This window comes from Saimiri boliviensis, chromosome 13, assembly GCF_048565385.1.
Source record: "Saimiri boliviensis isolate mSaiBol1 chromosome 13, mSaiBol1.pri, whole genome shotgun sequence".
NCBI classification, from domain to species: domain Eukaryota; kingdom Metazoa; phylum Chordata; class Mammalia; order Primates; family Cebidae; genus Saimiri; species Saimiri boliviensis.
The window spans coordinates 65,880,900-65,904,745 of NC_133461.1; the positions used below are offsets into that span (position 1 = coordinate 65,880,900).

Here is a 23,846-nt window from a genome sequence, read left to right on the forward strand (position 1 = left end):
GTTGGCCTGAAGTTTTGCTTTTGTTGTGTCTCTGCCAGGTTTTGGTATCAGGTTGATGCTGGCCTCATAAAATGAGTAGGGAGGAGTCTCTCCTTTTCAATTTTTTGGAATAGTTTCAGTAGAAATGGCACCAGCTCTTTGTACCTCTAATAGAACTCAGCTGTAAGTTCGTATGGTCCTGGGCTTTTTTTGATTGGTAGGCTATTTATTATTGCCTCAATTTCAGAACTCATTATTGGTCTATTCAGGCATTCAGTTTCTTCCTGGTTCAGTCTTGGGAGGGTGTATGTGTCCAGGAATTTACCCATTTCTTCTAGATGTCTCTGTGCATAGAGTCTATGTGCATAGAGATGTTTATAGTATTCTCTGATGGTTGTGTTTCTGTAGTCATTGGTGATATCTCCGTTGACCATTTCTGATTATGGCTATTTGATTCTTCTCTCTTTTCTTCTTTCTTAGTCTAGCTAGAAGTCTATTTTATTAATATTTTTCAAAAAACCAACTCCTGGATTTCTTGTTTTTTTTTTTTTAAAGGATTTTTCTGTGTCTCTGTCTCCTTCAGTTCAGCTATGATCTTGGTTACGTCTTGTCTTCTGCTAGCTTTGGTGTTTGTTTGCTCTTGTTTCTCTAGTTCTTTTAATTGTGATGTTAGGTTGTTAATTTGATATCTTCCTAGCTTTTTGATGTGGGCATTTAGTGCTATAAATTTCCTTCTTAACAGTGTTTTAGCTGCATCCCAGATATTATGGTATGTTGTCTCTTTGTTCTCATTAGTTTCCAAGAACTTCTTGATTTCTGCCTTAATTTTATTATTTGCCCAGGAGTCATTCAGGAGTAGGTTGTTTCATTTACATGTAGTTGTATGGTTTTGAGTGAATTTCTTAGTCTTGAGTTCTAATTTAATTGTGTTGTGTTCTTAGAGAGTTTGTTGTAATTTGACTTCTTTTGCATTTGCTGAAGATGAGTGTTTTATTAATACTTCTGATTATGTGATCAATTTTAGAGTAAGTGCCATGTGGTGATGAGAAGAATACATAATCTGTTGTTTTCGGGTGGACAGTTCTGTAGAGGTATCAGGTCTGCTTAATCCAGAGCTGAGTTTAGGTCCTGAGCATCTTTGTTAATTTTGTCTCTGTGATCTATCTAATATTGTCAGTGGGGTGTTAAAGTCTGCCACTATTATTATGTGTGATAAGAACTTGCTTTATGAATCTGGGTGCTCCTTTATTGGGTGCATAGGTATTTAGGATAGTTAGCTCTTGTTGTTGAATTTAACCCTTTACTATTATGCAATGCTTTTCTTTGTCTTTTTTGATCTTTGTTGTTTTAAAGTCTGTTTTGTCAGAAACTAGGATTGTGACCCCAGCTTTTTTTCTGTTTTTCATTTGCTTGGTAAGTTTTTCACCATCCCTTTATTTTGAGCCTATGTGTATCTTTGCACTTCAGTGATCTCTTGAAGACAGCATATTAATGGGTCTTGATTCTTTTTACATTTTGGCATTCTGTGTCTTTTAATTGGGACACTCAGCCCATTTACATTTAAGGTGAATATTTTTATTAGTGAATTTGATCCTGTCATCATGATGCTAGTTATTTTGCAGACTTGTTTATGTGGTTGCATCATAGTGTCACTGGTCCATGTACTTCAGTGTGTTTTGTAGTAGCAGGCAGTGGAAAGGAAAGTTTTTCCTTTCCATGTTTAGTGCTTCCTTCAGAAGCTCTTGCAAGGCAGTGATGAATACTCTCAACATTTGCTTATCTAAAAAGAATCTTATTTCTCCTTTATGAAGCTTAGTTTGGCTGGATATACAATTCTGGGTTGGAGGTTCTTTAAGAATGTTGAGGCTGGGTGCAGTGGCTCATGCTTGTAATCCCAGCACTTTGGGAGGCCAAGGTGGGTGGATCAACCGAGGTCAGGAGTTCAAGACCAGCCTGAGCAACATGGCAAAACCCCATCTCTACTAAAAATACGAAAATTAACCAGGCGTGGTGGCACGCATGTGTAATCCCAGCTACTTGGGAGGCTGAGGCAAGAGAATCGCTTGAACCCAGGAGGTGGAGGTTGCAGTGAGCCAGGGTTGTATTGTTGCACTTCAGCCTGGGCAAGAAGAGTGAAATGCCATCTCAAAAAAAAAAAAAAAAAAAAGAATGTTGAATACTGCTCCCCAGTCTTTCCTGGCCAGTAGGGTTTCCACTGAGAGGTCCACTGTTAGTCTGATGGCTTTCCCTTTGTAGGTGACCTGGCCTTTCTCTCTTGCTGTCCTTAACATTTTTTATTTTGTTTCAACCTTGAGATAATCTGATGATTATGTGTCTGGGATTGATCTTCTTACTGGGGTTCTCTTGATTTCCTGAATTTGAATGTTGGGGAAATTCTCCTGGATAATATCCTGAAGTGTGTTTTCCAATTTGATTATATTCTCCTCATCTCCTTCAGGTACCCCAGTTGGTTATAGGTATGGTCTTTTTACATAGTCCCATATTTCTCAGAGGTTTTACTCATTGCTTTTCATTCTTTTTTCTCTATTGTCTGCCTTATTTCAAAAAGATAGTCTTCAAGCTCTGAGATTCTTTCCTCTGCTTGGTCTATTCTGCTATTGATACTTGTGGTTGCATTGTGAATTTCTCATGTTGTGTTTCTCAGCTCCATCAGGTCAGTTATGCTCCTCTCTAAACTGGCTCTTGTGTTTAGAAGCTCCTCTGTTTTATCACAATTCTTAGCTGCTTTGCATTGGGTTACAACATGCTCCTTTAGCTCAGCAGAGTTCATTATCACCCACCTTCTGAACCCTATTTCCATCAGTTCAGCCATCTCAACCTCAGCCCAGTTCTGTGTCCTTGCTGGAGAGGTGTTGTGGATATTTGGAGAAGAGGCACTCTGGCTTCTTGAGTTTCCAGCATTTTTTTGTGTTGATTATTTCTCATCGTTGTGGGCTTATCTGCCTTTGATTTTTGAGATTGCTGATCTTTAAATGGGGTTTTCATGGTGTCTTTTTTGTTGATGCTGCTCCTATTGTTTTCTATTTGCTTTTCTTTTAACAATCAGCCCACTTTTCCATAGGGCTGCTGCAGTTTGCTGGGGGATTGCTCCAGACCTTAGTTGCCTTGGTTTTTCCCTTACCTGTATGTATATCACCAGTGAAGGCTGTGAAACAGCAAAGATAGCAGACTGCTCCTTCCTCTTGGAGCTCCATTCCTTGGGGTGGTGGGGGTGGGTTGGGGAGGGGGGTCTGACCTGTTGCCAGCCTGGCTCCTGTAGGAGATGTCTGGTGATCCCTGTTGGGTAGTCTCACGCAGTCAGGAGGGACAGGATCAGGGACCTGCTTAAAGAAGCAGTCTGGCTGATTTTTGGTAGATAAGGTGTGCTGCATTGGGGGTAACCCTTCCTTGCCCAGAGCCAGCCAGCTAGGAAGGCTGAGTCAGCTGAACCACAGAGACATTGGCCACTCCTCTCCCACTGGGGGCTTTTTGGTAGATAAGGTGTGCTGCATTGGGGGTAACCCTTCCTTGCCCAGAGCCAGCCAGCTAGGAAGGCTGAGTCAACTGAACCACAGAGACATTGGCCACTCCTCTCCCACTGGGGGCTTTGTCCCAGGGAGAGATCAGAGTATTGTTGATAAAACACTGGCTAGAGTTGAAATTCCCGCAGGGAGGTCCCACCCAGTAAGGAGGGATGGATTGGGGTCCCATTTATAAAAGCAGTCTGGGGTCATGATCTGGCACAGCAACTGTGCTGCCTTGTGAGGGACTCATCATCAGGACCGCCTGGATTCTTGGGAGCAGGCTAGAACAGCTGAGTCGACTGAACTGCAGAAATGGCAGCTGCCACCTCTCCTGGGAGCTCATCCATTTCAGGCAGTCTCTAGACTGTTGCACTGGTTGGCTAGAATTCCAGGCCAGTGGGTTGAGGTGCCATGGGAATGAGGCCCGCAGAACGGCACTGGTTCCCAGGATTCAGCCCCTTCCTAGGGGAGTGTACAGATGATCTCCCACCTTGCTAGGATTCCCAAGGCTGGAGTCTGTAAAACCCCTGGGTTTCTGTGTAAGCCTGAGCAACTGCTCCGCCAAGACTCCACACAGCTCTGTATATTGAACCTAAGGCCCTGGTGGCCTGGGTTCACAAGAGGATCTCCTGATCCACAGGTTGCAGAGATCCGTAGGAGAAGTGTGGTTTCCTGGGTGGGGTTACACAATCACTCACAGCTTCCCTTGGCTGGGGGTGGGGGTTCCTTTGGCTCCTCAGTGCTCCTGGGTGAGCCATTGCCCCACCTTGCTTTTTTTGTTCTCCATGGATCATGACATCCTCCTAGTAAGTCCCAGTGTGAGAACCTGGACATTTCAGTTGAAGGTGCTGAATTCACTTGCTATTTTCATTCTTCTCTGTGAGGGTCACAGACTGCAGCTGTTTCTATTCTGCCATCTTGGCCCTTCCTGCCTCTTCCTTGTCTTACAAGTGGAAGCTGAGGAATAATCCCAGTGCTTTGTGAAAGTGCTATGAAGAATTTTGAGGTCAAACTTAAGTTGGAAGATAGGGACTAGAACAAAGAGATGAAAGCATTTAATTTTTTTTTTTCCTTTGAGACGAAGTCTTGCTCTGTTGCCCAGGCAGGAGTGCAGTGGTGCAATCTCGACTCACTGCAACCTCCACCCAGGTTCAAGCAATTCTTCTGCCTCAGCCTCCAGAGTAGCTGAGATTACAGGTGTGTGCCACCATGCCCAGCTAATTTTTTATATGACCAACACATTTAAAGCATTGATTCTCAGGTCCTAGAATGCACCAAGTGCTGCAAGACTGTAAAGTGATCTCAAAATAGACTCTGTCGTTCTTAATGGAACACTTCCGTAGATATTGCCTTGTATTATACATGTGCAGTCTTCATGTCTGTAGAATACAGATTTGCAAATTCTGTTTCTGTTCTCCATTGTCCTCTAGGCCACACTGGTAACTAGAGGTAGTTTTTTCTCTCAGTTTGCAAATAGTCTGAGTTGTCTTTCTCTGTTCTTGGATTCCCTGACTCCCCATTCTCCCTCATTTTGTCAGTGTTCAGCAGTTTTTCCTCCGTGAGTCTACAGTAGAGTTTGCTGCTAGTTGGCTTAAACAGGAAAGTAGCCCTGAACAAGTATTAACACCTCTTATGCAGCCCGTAGGGCATAGAAATTGAAATGCAGGCTGTCTAATAGCCACCAAGACTGTTTATACAGAGAATGGAGGAATATGAAGAACTCTTAGCCACATGAAGATACCACCAAGTATTTTCATTTAGAAAGTGGCTGTACCACTATGCATCATTGCCCGTCCCCTCTCACCCCCAGCCACATATCGGAGTTCCAGTTTCTCACCAGTGTTTGGTCTTCTTAGTCTTTATTTTAACCATTCTGGTGGATGACATCTCATTGTTTTTATTATTTTAAAATTTTTAAAGTTTAATTGACAAATAATTGATACGTAAATTTGTACATATTTATGGGATACATCTGATATTGTTATATGCATAGAACATGTAATGATCAAATCAGATTATTCAGGATATTCATCACTGAGTATTTGTCATTTCTGCTTTAGGAACATTTCAGGTTTTACTAGCTATTTTGAAATATGTAACATTGTTAATTTTAGTCACTCTACTGTGCTGTCAAACATTAGAACTTATTTCTTCTGTCTATGTTTGTACCCATTAACAAACCTCTCTTCATCCCCCACCCTCCACACATACCCTTTCTGGCCTCTATTAGCTGTCATTTCGTCTGCCTTCATGAGATCAACTTTTTTAGCTCTCACATATGAATGAGAACATCTCATTATTAATTTTCCTGGTGACTAATGAGGTTGTACATCTTTTCCTGTGCTTATTTGCAATTTATAATGTGTTCTTTGCTGAACTGTTAAAATCTTTTACTCACTTTTAAATTGGGTTTATCTTATTGATTCATAAGAATTATTTATATATCCTTTAGAGTTATGTAAGTCCTTTAGAGTTATATAATCTGGATATGAGTCCTTTAGAGTTATATAATCTAGATATAAGTCCTTTATAAAGATATGATTTGCAAGTATTTTCTACCAGTATGGTTGGCTTTTCATTTTCTTAACACATTAACAGGGTCATTTAAAGAGCAGAAGTTTTTGTGATGTCTAATTTATCCATTTTTTTTGTTTTTATAATTTTTGCTTTTCATTGCTTATTTAAGAAATCTTTGTCTAATCCAAGGACACTAAAATACTCTGTTTTTGTGTAGTTTTAGCTCATAAATTTAGATTTACAATGCATTTTGAGGTAATTTTTCTCTGTGAAGTGAGGTAAGGGTCAAGGGGTTTTTTGTTTTGTTTTGTTTTGCATTTGGATTTACAGTTGTTCCAAGACCATTTACTGAAAGGAATATATCTTTTCCTCAATTAATTACATTGACAGGTTTGTTGAAAATCTGTTGGATGCTTATGTGTAGATCTGTTTCTGGACCTTTCATTCTGTTCCATTAATCTGTAAGTCAATCTTTACATTAGTAAACATTGTCTTGCTTACTGTATCTTTGTTAGTAACTATGAAAGTCAGGTAATGTGAATCTACCAGTTTATTTTTTTCTCAACATTATTTGGACTTTTCTAGGTTCTTTACATTTTCATATACATCATAGAAAGAATTTGTCAGTTTCAAAAAAAAAAAAAAAAAAACAACAAAAAACAAAAAAAAAACTGGGATTTTGACTAGGATTCCCTTGAATTTATAGAGCAATTTGGAGAGACTGACATTTTAATGACATTGAATCTTCTGATTCATGAGCATGGCATATCTCTCTACATACATAGGTCTTTTCACCTATATATGTATTTCAGAAGCATTTTGGCATTTTGTATTTGTCATTGTACAGTCTTATATATATATATTTTGTTATATTTATTTCTGAGAATTTAGTGTTTTTGATGCTATCGTAGGTTGCATTTTAAATTTTAATTTCTAATTGCTTATTGCTAGTATGTGGAAAAAAATTTTCACATATTCACCATATATTCTTACATGTATTTTGTTATCTCTAATTTAGTATTTCTGATTCTGTTGTAGGTTGTATTTTTAGTTTCAATTTCTAATTGCTTATTGCTAGTATGTAGAAATAAATTTTTATATTTTGACCATGTATTCTATGTCCTTCCTATCCGTACTCATGTATTAGTTCTAATAGCTTCTTTGTAAATACCTTTGCTTGTCTACATAGATGATCAAGGTATCTGGAAATAAGGCCTATATTACTACTTCTTTCCAAGCTGTATGTCTTTTTTTTTTTTCTTGCCTGATTGAACTACATAGGACCACTAGTAAGTACAGTGTTGAATAGGAATGGTGAAAGTGAGTATTCTTGCCTAATTGTTGATCTTAGCATTCAAGGTCTCTTCTAATTCTGGTTTGCTGAGGGTTGTTTATTATTCAAAATACATGAAACAAAAACGGCTGATGGACAAAACAGATTAATTCAGAACTACAGCTGTATTGAAAATATATTGAATGTTACCAACACATTTTCTCTTATGTGTTGAGTTGGTCATACATTTTTGTGGTTTGAGTTAATACAGTAAATGACATATATTGATTTTTTTTTAGGGTGGGGGCTGGGCCAGGTCCTCTTTCTGTCACCCAGGCTGGAGTGCAGTGTCCTGATCATGGCTCACTGCCATGGGCTCTAGCAGTCCTCGCACCTCCTGGGCTCTAGCAATCCTCCCACCTCAGCCTCTTGAGAAGCTGGGACCACCTGCACGGACCACCATGCCCAGTTAATTTTTGTATTTTTAGTAGAGGTGGAGTTTTGCCCTGTTGTCCTCAGGCTGGTCTTCAACGTTTTAGTTCAAGCTATCTACCCACTTGGCCTCCCAAAGTGCTGGGATTACAGGTGTGAGCTGCCATACCTGGCTTGGCTTTACTTCTTTATTGTCTACGAGCAAACTTTGAATAGTTTTAATTATTTTAAATTTGTTAAAGTTTGTTTTGTGACACAGAATGTGGCCTGTCTTGGGAAATATTCTGTGTGCCCTTGAAAAGAGGATATGCTGTTGTTGAGCAGATATTTCTGTAAACGTCAATTAGAACCAACTGATTAATGGCATTTTTCAGTTCTTATATTAATCCTTGCTAATGTTCTGTCAATAAAAAGTATAATAGTTGAAGCCTCCAGCTGTAGTTATGAATTAATCTATTTTGTCCATCAGCAGTTTTTGTTTCATGTATTTTGAAGCTCTCTTGTTGGTTGCATGCACATGTAGGATTGATATGTTGTCTTAGTGAATTGACCCCGTTATCATCATTCATATATAATGTCCCTCTTCATTCTGAAGTCCATGTTAACATAGCCACTCAAGCTTGCTTTCTTCCCAAGTATTGGAAACTCAAGTGCTTCCATGGGTCCTTTTTCCGTTCTTTTACTTTAACCTACCTGTTATTATATTTGAAATGAACTTTTTGTTGTTTTTTTTCCCTCGTTCTGGCACTCTCTTGTCTTTTGATGTGTTTAGGCCATTTGTATTTTATGTAATTATTAATATTTGGGATTAGGTCTATATCATTTTATAACTTAGTTGCTCAGTTTTTCTTTTCCTGCCTTCTATTGGATTATTTGTACATTTTTAAATATTGCATTTTAACTTACCTAGTGTGATTTGTATTACTTTTTGTATAGTTATTATGTAGTGGTTGCTCTAGGGATTACAGTAGACATCTTGGACCCAGAAGGTAACTCCATATTAAATGCTTAATATTTGTGGATTGAAGGAATATTTTTGGAATCCAGTTGTGATTTTTATTGTTACTGTTGGCATTTTTCTAAATAATTATTGAAAAATAATATAAGCCTTTCTTTACATAGAATCTATTTTAATATATTATTTCACTGTAGAATTTTCTCAAATAATATTCACGACATTTCTTTAGTTCATTAAAAACTTGCTTTACTTCATCTACGAAGGAGACATTGTTTTATCTTCATAGTGTCAGTTAGACTGATGTTTATATGTGTTAATATTGCTCAGTTTTGCTTTTGAGCCAATCTTTTTGTTTTTATGTGACTCATGACTTTAACTCCATAAGCTTCACCAGTGGCTAGCTTGGTGGACAGTGCTATATTTACGTGATTGTTTATATGTTAATAGTTTAAACAGTTGAATGGCCCCAAGGTAAGTTCTGCCTTTTGAGTGTAATGTCAGAAGTTTCTTAATTTCTTCAAGTTTGGTTCCTTCTCTATAAAATGAAAGATTTGAACTGTTTTTCTTGGTAGTTTTTTGTGTTGTAATATAGATATTCTAATTTAACTATTTCCAGATTAATATGGCTTTGATAATTTACAAATTAGCTCAGTTTATTTAAGGGCTTTTTTTTTTTTTTTTCTATCAAAACCAAAGAAATTTTAAAGCACCAACAGGACAGCAGATTTTACTAATACTCTGCTCAAGGTGTCTGAGTTTTAATAATTCACATAGATAGTAGAATGACAGCTAACTTATATCTGTGATATTCATCTGTAGGAGATTTACAGCAAAAAGAGCTCAAAGTAATTTTGTCAGTCATTCTGCTGGTTGTTGTAGCCCAAGTAATACTCCCCTTGGCCAGCAGTCTCAGGTTAGCCCGGTGCTATGCAGTAGACCTTTCTGTGATTACATAAATGTATATTTGTGCTGTATAGTGCAGTGACTAGTTTAATTTCATTTTAATTAATTTTAAATTGCTACGTATAGGTAATAGATCATCAGACAGCAGCATAAGGGTAGCCTCATTGGTTCCTCTTTAATATGTAAAGCCCCTTGGAATTTTTTTGGATCATTCAGGCATAAACTTGTCATAATCATAAGCTCCTGGGAGAATCTTTGACCTATTAAGCTTGTAAAATAGGAAAGAGAAGGCTGAACAAATTGGAAATAAAGTAATGTATACAGTGGTGATTATGTCCAATAGAAGTGTATTAATGAATAGGTTGATAAAGTGACTAAATGGCTGAGGATGTTCAGTGAAAGAAAGACTACCTAGGGATTTTAAATGGGAAGGATTTAATGTAGGCAATTAGATGTTGTAAAATTAGTGATTAGACATAGCATGTTCTTGGTTGGGTCTTTAGAAATGACTTCCAAACCAACACAAAACTACCAGGGAATATATTAGGAGCTCCCATTATGGATTCATGCTGAAAAGAGAAACACTTTATCACTGCTTCCACTTCACTGCTTTTGGATACTCAAAGCTGGAGATGTTACTTGTCTAGAGAATATGGGACAAAATTTATAAAAGTAATTCTCTTTTCTGTGACAAGCTGAGTGGACTTGACTAAGACAACCACGAAAAATAAGGTGAAAACTTATTTTAGCTTAGGATAGACTCTCTGAGAAAATTAAGTTATCTTTTTTTTTTTTTTTTGGAGATGGAGTCTCGCTCTGTCACCAGGCTGGAGTGCAATGGCGCAATCTCGATTCACTGCAACCTCTGCCTCCCAAGTTCAGGCGATTCTTTTGCCTCAGCCTTCCGAGTAGCTGGGACTACAGGCATGTGCCAGCATGCCCAGCTAATTTTTGTATTTTAAGTAGAGACGAGGTTTCACCATGTTGGCTAGATGGTCTCGATCTCTTGACATTGTGATCTGTCCACCTCAGCCTCCCAAAGTGCTGGGATTACAGGTGTGAGCCACCACACCTGACCAAAAGTAAGTTGTAGAGACAGAAAGAAAACAGATTGGACTAATTGTAGTGCATAAACTTTAAGTAGGTTCTTTTGTATATGCATTCAAATAACCCTTATATATCCATTCTTTACAGATCCAGGATGAGAAGACTGATAAAAGAAGAAGGTAGCTGAAGAGCTATAAAATGCCCAAATCTGGGTTTACAAAACCAGTTCAGAGTGAAAATTCTGACAGTGACAGCAATATGGTAGAGAAACCATATGGAAGAAAGGTATATGATTATACTAAAGATTTGTTGACTCTTTGAACTAGGAAAAAGACTCCCAGTTAAGAATTTTTAGTAATTTCTCATAAGACAGAAACCAGTATGGAGATCAGATAAATCCAAACCATTCATGTTTAGAAATAAATTGGATTCCTGTGAAAGTGATTGTTTTTCATTCCCTGAGGTGAACACACAGCTAAGTAAAACACAGTTACTAAGATTGTACAATTAAGAAATAATCATTGAGAGAGGGAAAAATTTTTATTATTAGTCATTGTCAGTGACCTGTGATTCTTTTTATATCTATCCTTTTTCATTCATACTTAGTTTAGACCCTCAGAACCTTAGTATGGACTTTTGCAGTTGTCTCCTTACTGGTCTCACTATGCCTGGTCTCTTGTTGTCTATGGTTTTATACATTGTCTTTGAATTTTTTCTTTGTTTACTTTTTTCTTTTAAGTCTTTTTAAAGCCATTTTCTTATGGAAAGATGTATGAGGTTTTTCCAGACGTTTTTAGCTAACAAAGTTGTGCAACTGTCATCATCACAATAAGGTTTTAGAACATTTCCATCATTGTGGAAAGATCTTTGTTGCCCATTTATAGTCAGTCTCCACTATAACCCTAAACCCTCCAGGCAACCTCAAATCTGCTTTCAAAATCAAGAAGTATAAGTTTTCAAACTATATTCTTTTCAAAACTGTTTTGAGTCCTTCATGTTTTCACATAATTTTGGGATCAGCTTCTCAGTTTCTACAAAAATACCTGATGTGATTTTGAAGGAATTTTGTCGAATTTGTTCATTGAATCTGTAGATCACTTTGAGTTGTATTGCCATCTTAATATTATCTTCCAATCCATGAACATGGAATATGTCTTCATTTACTTAGATCTTCTAAAGTTTGTCTCAGCAGTGTTTAGTAGTTTTTGGTGTATAGGTCTTACATTCTGTTGTTAAATTATTTGTAAGTATTTTATTCTCAGTGCTATTATGGATAATTTCAGTTTGGGTTTTTTTATTGCTAGTACAGAAATATATTTGATTTTTGATATAGTTATCTTGTATCCTGTGATTTTAATCATTAGTTCTAACAATTTGTAATTCCTTTGGACTTACTTTCTACATATAGAACCATATTATCTCTGAATAAAGATAATTGACTTCTTTTCCAGTCTAGATATTTCTTTTTTTGCTTGATAATCTTTATTCCCACCCCCTTCTTCCCCCGATTGCATTGGCAAACTCTTCTTGATTATGGTATTTAGTCTGCTCACATTTAACATAATAATTGATATGACTTATATCTGATGATAATTTCTATGTGCTAATTTTGTTCTTTAGTATATATTTCATGTCATTTTTGTTACCTCTTTTATGTTGCCATTTTTTTGTTTTAAATATTTTAGTGTACTATTTTAATTTCTTGATTTTTTAAACTGTGTTTATTATTTTAGATGTTGATTCTAGAGATTATAATACACATCCTAGTTGATCACAGTCTACTACAGGTAGATACTGACATAATTCCAGTAAAATATAGCAACTTTGCTTCAATATAGCTCCATTTTCTTCCTTTGTGTTATTTATATAACATTGATTACATCTACGTATGTTACTAACCAAACAAAAGAATGTTATAATTCTTTGATACAAAATCTTATCTTTTAAAGAAATAAGAGAAATCTATGTTTATGTAGTTTCAGATTTCCCCACAAATTTACTGATTTTGATATTCTTAATTTTTCCCTATGGCTTCTAGTTACTCTCTGGTATAAGAATTTTCCTTATTATTTGCTATAAGGCAAGTCTTCAGCCATGAATTCTGTCAATCTTTTTTTGATCTAGATAGGAATATCTTGATATTACCTTTTTTTTTTTTGAGACAGGGTTTCAGTGTGTTGCCCAGGCTGGAGTGCAGTCTCAACTCATTGCAGCCTTGACCTCTCAGGCTCAAGCAGTCCTCCCACTTCAGCCTCCTGGAGTAGCTGGGACCACAGGTACACACCACTATGCCCAGAGATAGGGTTTCATCATGTTGCCCAGGCTAGTCCCAAACTCTTGGCCTCAGGTGATCCACCTGCCTCAGCCTCCCACAGTGCTGAGATTATAACTGTGAGCCACGATACTCTGGCTGATTTTAATAAGTAGCTTTATTGAGATATAATTGACATACCATGCATTTAAAGTATACAACTCATTTGTTTTTAGTATGTTTACAGAGTTGTACAGTCACACCCACAATCAGTTTTAGAAGTTTCACCCCAGTATATACTCTTGAGAGAATGAGAGAGAAAGAGAAAAATAACATCTTAATATGAACATATTGACATACTGACCTTGCAGATCCCCCCAGGTGATCTCAAGGACCGTAATTTGAGAACTGCTGTTCCAGTGTAATAGGTTCACTAATGAAATCACTGAGTGTATAGTGGTGGGAGAAAAAAAGGAGCGAATACTGCTTAACAGGTTCAGGGATAGCCTAACCGTAGAACAGGTACTTAACCTGGGTTCTGAAGGATGAATATGCATTTGACCAAAAGGAAAGTGAAAGTAAAGGGTAGTATAATCAAAAGAAACAGGAAATGAAAAACGAGTTGGGATGAAGCCTATAGGATAGGAGGTGAGTCTGTAAACATTAGACAGGGAGCAGTTCGTTATAACCTTGTGAAGGATCCTAGAACTTACTGTGTAGTCAGTGAGCTGTAAGGGAAGGGTCACAGAAGAGACCAGAATGCTATTTAATAAAATTTAAGTAGGAGGCAGCATGGGCAGTGGCTTTTAGGATGTAGAGAGGTTGGCAGATCAAAAAGCTGTTGAATGAATTAAACCTGTGTCTGGAGAAAAAATAGTCTGGGACTACTCTGAGTTTGTTTCCATTACTAGGTTAATGATTGGGCCATTTCCCTAAAGGAAATTCAAGAGAAGGAACAGGTTGTTTTAAATAAGTTTGCTTTGTACTTGCTGAATTGAGTTGGCTCTAGGAACATCCAAGTAGAAATGTTCAGTAGGCAGATACTAGTTTAAGAGCTCAAAACAAGTCTAGATTGGAAATAAATATATGAGGATTTTTAGAAAGTAAGTATGGAAAAGTGTACAAAGTGTATAAAGTGGTGCAAGAATGGAGGAGGATATACTCTGAGAACTATTCCACAGAGAATGGCTAAGGAAGGAGAGAATCTGCATTGCTAAATGCCACAGAGAGGTTATTAAGGTGAGACCATTGAAACATTTTAGATGATCTGGTTGAGTTCAGTGGAGATGTGGTGACAGAATACACTGTTAGATTTGAAGAAAGCATTAGAACTCTTATTTCTGCTTGTTTAAGTATAGTAAAGGTTACATTTGTGAAAGTTCATCTGGATTGTTTGATGCCACTTTTTGGATTTGAATTTATAAGACTAAACTCACTGAAACTTTAATTGTTCCTATATACTTTTCATGTATCTTTTGAAAGTTGTCACTAAATTAAGTAGTGCCTGAACATTGCCCTCCTAAAAGTGTGATTTCTTGGAAGTTTAGCAACAATAGCAAAAACCAAACACTTCACTAACATATTTCTATTTAAAACATTCTTTAGATAAGTTAAGAATACTTGTTAATCATTGGATTTATAAAATAAATGACAAGAATGAATACAAACTATTACATTCCTCTAGTTACCAAAATTGTTGGCTTACATAAAGGGATGTATTTCTTCTCAGTCTCTGTTTAACTGTACTATATTTTTTTCAAGATCACTAGTTTGGATAAGGATATTTAACCCCTTATTTTACTTTAAGAGAGGAAGGGCTGTAATTATATTCCAAAGATGCTGGGAATAGACTATGTTGCTGCTCCTTTTTAAGACAAAGTGAAGAAGTTAGGCTATGTATTTGCAATGCATATTTCTTCCATTGGCTTTTCATAGTGAGTGGCATTGAAGCCAGCTTCTGTATTCTACTGAGTTTTTTTTCCCTATAAGATGTTTAGAAATGAGGTGGGCATGGTTTCTCATGCCTGTAATCCCAGTGCTTTGGGAGACTGAGGTGGGAGAATTGCCTGAGGCCAGGAGTTCAGTACCAGCTTGAGCAAGACCCACATCTCTACCAAAAAAAAAATATATATATATATTAGCTGGGTGTGGTGGCACACAACTGTATTCCTAGCTACTGGGGAGGCTGAAGTAGAAACTACAATGAGCTGTGATTGTACCACTGCATTCTAGCCTGGGCAACAGGGCAGGACCCTTTCTCTCTATATTCGTTTCTAATTTTTTTAAAGTTCTTTTATGTAAATAGAGACTGTATTTACAGTTTAATTATGACAGAATATTGCTGTTATGAGGTCCTAAATTAATAAGATACCCTAAACCAAAATTTCACTCCTTAAATTCATTTAAGTAGAGCATAACTTAAATAATTACATTTTATAGCAAATTAATTTTTATATAAAATCCTTTCATTAAATATCAAAACAGGATTCTTGTCAAGAATGTTACACCTTTAACTGCTCTTCTGTGGTCTTTTCCTCCCATTGATTCTAGTTTAGTTTAGAAATTTCTCTGCTACTCTTTTAGCTATAAATCAGTATTTATAATTTGCAAAGCAGAATATTTTATATAATCTGTTAAGATAATCTAAAACCTGGTTAAATTCATAAAGTAAGAGGGAGGATATTAATCATTTTAACCATCTGAATAGTTCTGTCATATCCTTTTCATCATCAGTGTAGTTCAGACATTCATTATTTTCTCTCCAAGTGACTGAGAATTTTTTCTTTTATTATCCAAGTAATTTAATACATGTTTGTTGTTAAAAATTAGAAAATACATATAAGAATAATGATAATAGAAATTACCAGTTACCTTGTCAACAACTGTGAAAGTTCTGAGATTTTACCCTACTTGTAAGTTAATTAGCTTCATGAATGCTGGCAGAAGACATGATTCCTAGGTCAGAGATAAAGGTGTATTTGCTACTCAGCAATAGCAGTAGCCAGAGTATCAGTGTTTGTGCCTGTTCCCTGAGCCTCACTTCTCACAAAGGCGATGCAGTGATGGGCAGTTGACAGCTGCATATGCAGTGGGTTCTATTACAAGATAGGACCCCCAAATCTTTTATGATGGGCAGTAAGTCTGCCCGACCTTTTCCCTAGAAGGAGACATTATTACACTGGTCAGTGGACAGATAAATCCTTTGCTTTAGAGGAAGACATTATCTCTGTGTTTCAAGGCTGTTTAACCTATAAGTACCCATGAAAAGGTAGTCCAGGACAATGGAAATTAGTGTCTCTGCTTGCAAGATTGCAAAAATGCAAGAGAGACATGGATAATTATGTCCCAACACAAATGTACTGCCACCATCTACAGATAACTATTAACATTTTGGTTTACAAGCATGCCTTATTTTATTGCACTTCACTTTGTTGTGCTTTGCATATAATTGTGCATTTTACAAATTGAAGGTTAGTGGCAACCCTATGTTGAGCAAATTTATTGGCAACATTTTTCCAACCGCATGTACTCACCTGTGTCTGTGTCATATCTTGGTAATTCTCAATTTCCAACTTTTTCATTATGATGACTAGTGATCTTTGTTACTATTGTAATTGTTTTGTGGGTGCCATAAACTGTATACAGAAAAGATGGCAAACTTAATGTTGGATGTGTTCTACTGCTCCACTTAAATGGGCTTTTCCCCCAACCCCGCTCTTCCTTGGGCTTTCCTATTCCCTAAAACAACAATTTTGAAATTGTTGTGTTTCAATGGTATCTAAGTATTCAAGTGAAAGGAAGGGTGGAATGTCTCTCATTTTAAGTCAAAAGCTCGAAATGATTAAGCTTAGTGAGGAAGGTATGTCAAAAGCTGAGACATGTCAAAAGCTAGGCCTCTTGTGCCTGTTAACCAAGATAGGAATGCTAAGGAAAAGTTTTTGATAGACATTAATAATGTTGTTACAGTGAACATACTGTAAGAAAGCAAAAGTCTTATTGCTGATATGGAGGAAGTTTGAGTGGTCTGGATAGAAGACCAGACTACCTACAGTATTCCCTTAAATCAAAGTTCAGTCCAGAGCAAGGCCCTCTCTTAAATTCTATGAAGCCTGAGAGAGGTGAGAAGCTGCAGAAGAAAAGTCTGAAGCTAGCATTAAGTTGGCTCATGAGGTTTCAGGAACGAAGCTGTCTCCATAACATAAAAGTGCAGGGTGAAGCACCAAGTGCTAATGTGGAAGCTGCAGCAAGTTATCAGGAAGATCTAGCTGTGATCTTCGATGAAGATGGCTACACTAAACTACAGATTTCAGTATAGATGAAATGGCTTTCTATTGGAAAAAGGTACCATCTAGGACTTTGAAAGCTAGAGAGGAGAAGTTAATCAGTGGCTTCAAAGGACAGGCTGACTGTCTTGTTAGGGACAAATGCAGCTGATGACTATTAAGTTAAAGCCAGTGCATTTTCCATTGCAAAAATGCCAAGACGTGTAAGAATTAGGTGAAATCTACTCTGCCTGTAAATGGAAAAACAGTGCTTGATGACAGCACATCTGTTTACAGCAGGCGTCCCCAAAGTTTTTACACGGGGGGCCAGTTCACTGTCCCTCAGACCGTTGGAGGGCCGCCACATACTGTGCTCCTCTCACTGACCACCAGTGAAAGAGGTGCCCCTTCCTGAAGTGCGGCGGGGGGCCAGATAAATGGCCTCAGGGGGCTGCAGTTTGGGGATGCCTGGTTTACAGCATGGTTTCCTGAATAACTTAAGCTTACTCTTGAGACCTACTAAGAAAAAAGGATTACTTTCAGAATATTACTGCTCATTAATGATATGTCAATGAGCCGTTACCCAGGAGCTCTGACAGAGACATACATGGAGAATGATGTTGTTATGCCTGTGGACATACAATCCATTCTGCAGCCCATAGGTCAAGGAGTAATTTTAACTTTTTAAACAAATTTTATTAAAGAAATAATGCTTTGTAATACTAGCTGCCATAGAGAGTGATTCCTCTGATGGAGTTTGGCAGAGTAAATTGAAAACCATCTTGAAAGGATTCACTATTTTAGATGCCATTAAAAATATTTGTGATTCATGAGAAGAGGTCAAAATACCAATATTAACAGGAGTTTGGAAGAAGTTGATTCTAACACTCGTGGATGACTTTGAGGGGTTCAAGACTGTAGTGGAGGAACTAACCATAGATGGGATGGAAAAAGCAAGAGAACAAGAATCATGTTGAGCCTGATGATGTGACTGAATTGCTGAAATCTCATGATCAAACTTGAAAAAACCTACTTCTAAAACAACTTTATATGCAAAACACTTGTCTTTGAAGCTCCATTTCACTGGCAGAAGAGAAAAAAATAGTTCGTCTTTCTTATGCATGAGCAAATAAAGTAGTTTCTTAAGATGGAATCTATTGGTGAAGATGCTATGAACATTGGTGAAGGGACAATAAAGGATTTAGTATATTACATAAATTTAATTGATAAAACAGCAACTGAGTTACAGAAGATTGACTCAAATTTGGAAAGAAAATCTGTGGGTAAAATGCTATCAGCAGCATTGCATGCTACAAGACATCTTTTGTGAGAGAAAGTCGATTCATATGGCAAACTTGATTGTTGTCTTAAGAAATTGTAACAGCCACCCCAACCGTCAGGAACCACCGTCCTGATTAGTCAGCAGCCATCAACCTGAGAGGCAAGATCCTCCACCAGCAAAAAGATTACAACTTACTGATGGCTCATGCAGTCTTTAGCATATTTTAGTATTTTAAAATTAAAGTGTGTGTGTGTGTGTGTGTGTGTGTGTGTGTGTTAGAGAGAATATCGCACACTTAATAGACTACATTATAGTGTAAACATTTTTGTATCTACTGGGAAACCAAAAAATTTGTGTCACTTGCCTTATTATAATTGCTTTATCATGGTGGTCTATAACTGCATCTGCCACATCTCCGAGGTATGCCTTGATGCTGTTCCAGAGTTTTCTGTTTATATATATGCACATGTGTATATATATTCTTGTTTTCCAGATACATTTTTACCATTTAAAAAAAACCTTACTGAGATGACAAAGGCTATCAATACATTGATTAATGGCAGAATTAATAGAAGATAATTCTTAACATTGGTGCTTTTATTATGTGTGATGGCTGTTGCCAGTTATTGAGAAAATAATGTTAAAAAGACTCTAAACATATTTTAAGATAATAAATCTTACAGTTAGGAACCTAGGCTGTGTTAATGATCCTCCCTTGAATTTGATAGAGTATTTCTACTCTTTAGTAACAAATTTCAAGACTATCAAAAATATTTTTTTTTGAAAGTTTAGTGCCAAGAATCTCACAGAAATTAGCTGGGCATGGTAGCACGTGCCTGTAATCTCAGCTACTTGGGAGGCTGAGGCAGGAGAATTGCCTGAACCCAGGAGGCGGAGGTTGCTGTAAGCCAAGATCGCACCATTGCACTCCAGCCTGGGTAATGAGCGAAACTCCGTCTCAAAAATAAATAAATAAATAAATAATAAAAATTTGGCCAGGCAAAAAAAAAAAAAAATCTCACAGAAACGCTTTGTTCAGATACACCTTGAAGGACAGTTCTATAGAGGATATAACAGGTAGTTAGCAGTTATGAATAGTCACACTAATCACTATATTGCACAGAAGAACATGTTTCATATATTCTTATGCTATTTTCTTTCAATATGATATCACATTGGTTTCTTTTAACTCATTTTGTGGCACAGAACTCTTATCTTACATAGCTGCAGAAGAGAAGGGATTTTCAAGTTTTTCTTAAATCTTTTATACATAACAATGATTCATTTTCTACGGCAAGTTACTGGAGTTTTGTTGGTTAACCTGCATATTAGCTGTGCCTTTTTATTTTCTGTATTTCTGGTGCATTGACTTTTGGGGCCTTGCTGTCCATGGAGAGACGGTAGCTTCCAAGGCAAGCCAGTTCCTTAAGATAATAAACTCACTTGTGAGCACACCTTTCACTCACAGACCAACCTATCTTGACCCCACATTCAAACTCCCAACTTTGTTGGGCTCTCACACTGGTCCAATAGCCATCAGTCCTAATCACCGCAGAACCAGGTACCAGACAATTGGAGAAATAGCTCCTGTACCCCAGAGCCCACTGAAATTATTCAAGGTAAGCAATCCCAAGCCTGCTTACTCTGCTTCACACTTTCTTTCCTGTGGAAACTACAGTAAAGGCTCATGCTCACATTTCACCTTTCTTTTACCTCTTCACCAACCACCCTGGTGCTTCCCCGTGTGGTCTGAAGTGGCATGATGGGGCATGGCATGCCTCCCACCCCTTGGAACTATGAGTAACAATCTTTTCCATAGCAGTAATATCCTGATCTGTTGGTCTCAGTATGTAATAGAACCTATATTTTAAAACCACCTTATAAGCAAAACACTTACCTTGAATCTCCATTTCATTGACGGAAGTGAAAAATAGCTCAAGAATTTTACTTGAAAGCTTGGAAATTGATCAAGAATGAATGTAGAATTTATTGATATTATTCTTGCCAGCGTATGGTTTTCTTTAATTTTTTGATAAAATGAATTAAGAGATTTTCTGTCAGTGAACAATCCTTGCATTCTCTGGATGAGTCCTGCTTGATTATAATCTAAGACACTGAAATTGGCTTGGTAGTCTGTTTAGGATTTTTGCATTTATGTTCATAAGTGGATTTTTATCTATAATTTTGTATCTTGTGCTTTTTTTGGTGTCAGTTTCATTTTAGACTTTTAAAATGAATTGGGTAACTTCTAAACTTTCTTTGCTCTGGTATATATATGAAATGGGAAATACCTGTTGAATTTTTTTTTTCTTTTTTTTTTTGGTTAAAACTCTATTGTAGGCCGGGCACGGTGGCTCAAGCCTGTAATCCCAGCTCTTTGGGAGGCTGAGGCTGGTGGATCGCGAGGTCAAGAGATCGAGACCATCCTGGTCAACATGGTGAAACCCCGTCTCTACTAAAAATGCTAAAAATTAGCTGGGCATGGTGGCGTGTGCCTGTAATCCAAGCTACTCAGGAGGCTGAGGCAGGAGAATTGTCTGAACCCAGGAGGCGGAGGTTGCGGTGAGCCGAGATCGCACCGTTGCACTCCAGCCTGGGCAACAAGAGCGAAACTCCGTCTCAAAAAAAAAAAAAAAAAAAAAACTCTATTGTAAAATTTTTTGGAGTAGGTGCTATTTTAAACGTATGTTTCACTATGGATTTATCTTTTTTTTTTTTTCCCCTTATTTTTAGGCACAGAGTCTTGCTCTGTCACCCAGCCTGGAGTGCAGTGGTGTGATTATAGGTCACTGTAGCCTTCTCTGCCTCAGCCTCCACAGTAGGTGGGACTCCAGGTGTGCACCACTGTGCCCAGCTAGTTTAAAAATTTTTTTTATGGAGATAAGATCTCACGACGTTGCCCAGACTGGTTTTAAACTCTTGCCTTCAAGGGATCCTTCTGCCTCAGACTCCCAGGGCATTGGGATTGCAGACATGAGCCACTGCACCCAGTTTGGTTTATTGTTTTCTATGGTAATTGGTCTATTCTGGTTTTCCCTTCCTGTCATCCTGTCATGAACCAGTTTTTAGTAATACATATATTCCAAGAAAATTATTCATTTTTCCAGGCCATTAGTTTTTTTAATAGTATAAAAATTGAATCATATAAAATTAAATACAGCAATTTTTTTTTCTTTTTGAAATACAGGGTCTCGCTCTGTCATCCAGCCTGGAGCACAGTGGCGAGAACATGGCTCACTATAGCCTCAATACTTCCAGCTCAAGCAGTCCTCCTGCCTCAGCCTCCCAAGTAGCTGGGGACACAGGCCCATGCCACCATGCCTGGCTAATTTTTAAATTTTTTATGGAGACGAGATCTCCCTATGTGGCCCAGACTGGTCTCAAACTCCTGGGCTCAAGTAATGTGCCCACCTCGGCCTCCCAAAGTGCTGAGATTACAGGTATGAGCCACCATGCCCAGCCAACAGCATTGTTTCATAACTTTTTAATATTCCCTCTATACTTGTATTCAGGCTCAATCTCAGTCTTTATTATTTTTATCTTTTCTCTGATTTTCATTATTATATTCATCAAAGGTTTGTTTATTCATTTGCTCTTTTAGAGTCATTTTTTGGTTTTATTGCTACTTAAAAAAAAAAGACATTAATTCGTTATGCCCCTTTTTCTTCCTCATCCCTCCTTTATTTTTCATCTTGGGTTGAAAACTGGTATGTTTTGTATTCTGAATCTACTTTTCATTTGCTTTTGAGAATTTCTACAATCATGATAAACACCACTTATTATCATAGCTTGGAGAATGTTTTTTAAGCTCTTCTTCTAAGGCAGTGTGGCTTAGTTCTCAGTATGAAGCATATTTCTCACAAAAGAGTTGTCATACCCCAGTTTTAGATGTGCCATATCAATTGGATGTTTGGTTATAGGAGTGAACTTTGTAATAGCTGTGGATCACTTCACCTGACTGGGCGAGTACCCAGTATTTTTATTTGGTATATCATTCTTTTTCTAAATTGAATTATGAATCCATTTCTGGTTTTCTGATCTAAGAAATAAGGTTGTAATCTTCTACTGGCCTAGATAGATTATTCTTTGGTTTCTGTAATCCTTACACATTTTCTTCTTTATTGATAAAGAATAGTGGTTCTCAGACTTTAGTATGCATCAAAATCCCATGGAGGGACTATTAAAACAGATCAGTAGGCCGTAGCCCCAGAGATTCTGAGTCAGTAGGTCTGAGATGAAGCCTGAGATTTTATATTTCTATTAAGTTTCCAGGTGATGCTGTTACCTCTAGTCCAGAAGCCATGTGAGAATTACTGATACAGACAGTTTTACTGATTGATTGATTGGGACACAGAGTTAATGTTCTTGTTGCCCAGGCTGGAGTGCAATGGTGAGATCTCGGCTCACTGCAGCCTCTGCCTCCCAGGTTCAAGCGATTCTCCTGCCTCAGCCTCCTGAGTAGCTGGGACTACAGGCACCTGCCACCATGTCTGGCTAGTTTTTTTCTATTTTTTGTAGACATAGGTTTTTACCATATTGGCCAGGCTGGTCTCGAACTCCTGACCTCGGGTGATCCACCCACTTCGGCCTCCCAAAGTGCTGGGATTACAGGCATGAGGCACATGCCCAGCCAGTTTTATTTTTTAAATAAAATACCATCGGTTTTATTCAATTCAGAATCGCTTCTTAAAATTTACATATTCGTTGGTGTTACATCTAGATATAATGGTTCTATTCAAGATATTTTGTTTTAAAATTGTTATTAGAAGTACCATTCAACCTAGAAATCTCATTTTTGTTTACCTAAAGGAATATAAATTGTCCTACCACAAAGACACATACATGTATATGTTCATTGCAGCACTACTCACAGTAACAAATACATGGAATTAACCTAAATGTGCATCAACAGTAGACTGGATAAAGAAAATGTGATATATATACACCATGGAGCACTATGCAGCCATTAAAAAGAATGAGAGCATGTTTTTTGCACTGCAACATGGATGGAGCTGGAGACCATAATCCTAAGTGAACTAATGCAAGAATAGAAAACCAAATACCACATGATCTCAAGTGGGAGCTAAACATTGAGTACACATGGGCATGAAGGAAACAGCAGTCACTGGAATTTACTTGAGGTTGGAGGGTGGGAGGAGGGAGAGGATCAAAAAACTGCCTCTCGGGTACTATGCTTATTAACCTGGGTAATGAAATAATCTTCACACCAAACCCCAGTGACATGCAATGTACTTGTATAACAAACCTACACATGTACCCCTAAACATAAAATATCAAAAAATAAATATAATCTTATTAAATAAGAGTAGGGAAATATGAAACAGGTTAGAAAAAATGTACTTGTTGAAGCTGGGTCTTGAGTATATTGAATACAGTGATACGTAGTACCATCTCTAT

At 37.4% G+C, this 23,846-nt stretch overlaps 1 protein-coding gene across 6 annotated transcripts in view; it reads left to right on the forward strand.

Moving 5' to 3' along the window:
• The window catches only part of ANKRD12 (ankyrin repeat domain 12), a 146,451-nt gene that overhangs the window by 26,467 nt on the left and 96,138 nt on the right, over positions 1-23,846 (forward strand). For 4 of the 6 annotated variants that reach the window (XM_010335573.3, XM_010335575.3, XM_010335574.3 and 1 more), the window contains exon 2: positions 10,781-10,918. The exons of 1 other annotated variant lie outside the window; for it this stretch is intronic. In XM_010335573.3, the coding sequence (XP_010333875.3) occupies positions 10,832-10,918 (87 nt within the window). In that variant the 5' untranslated portion in view covers positions 10,781-10,831. Of the gene's footprint in view, positions 1-10,780; positions 10,919-12,798; positions 12,910-23,846 lie in introns of those variants that run through there. One more of the 6 variants, XM_074383768.1, reaches the window with a different exon arrangement.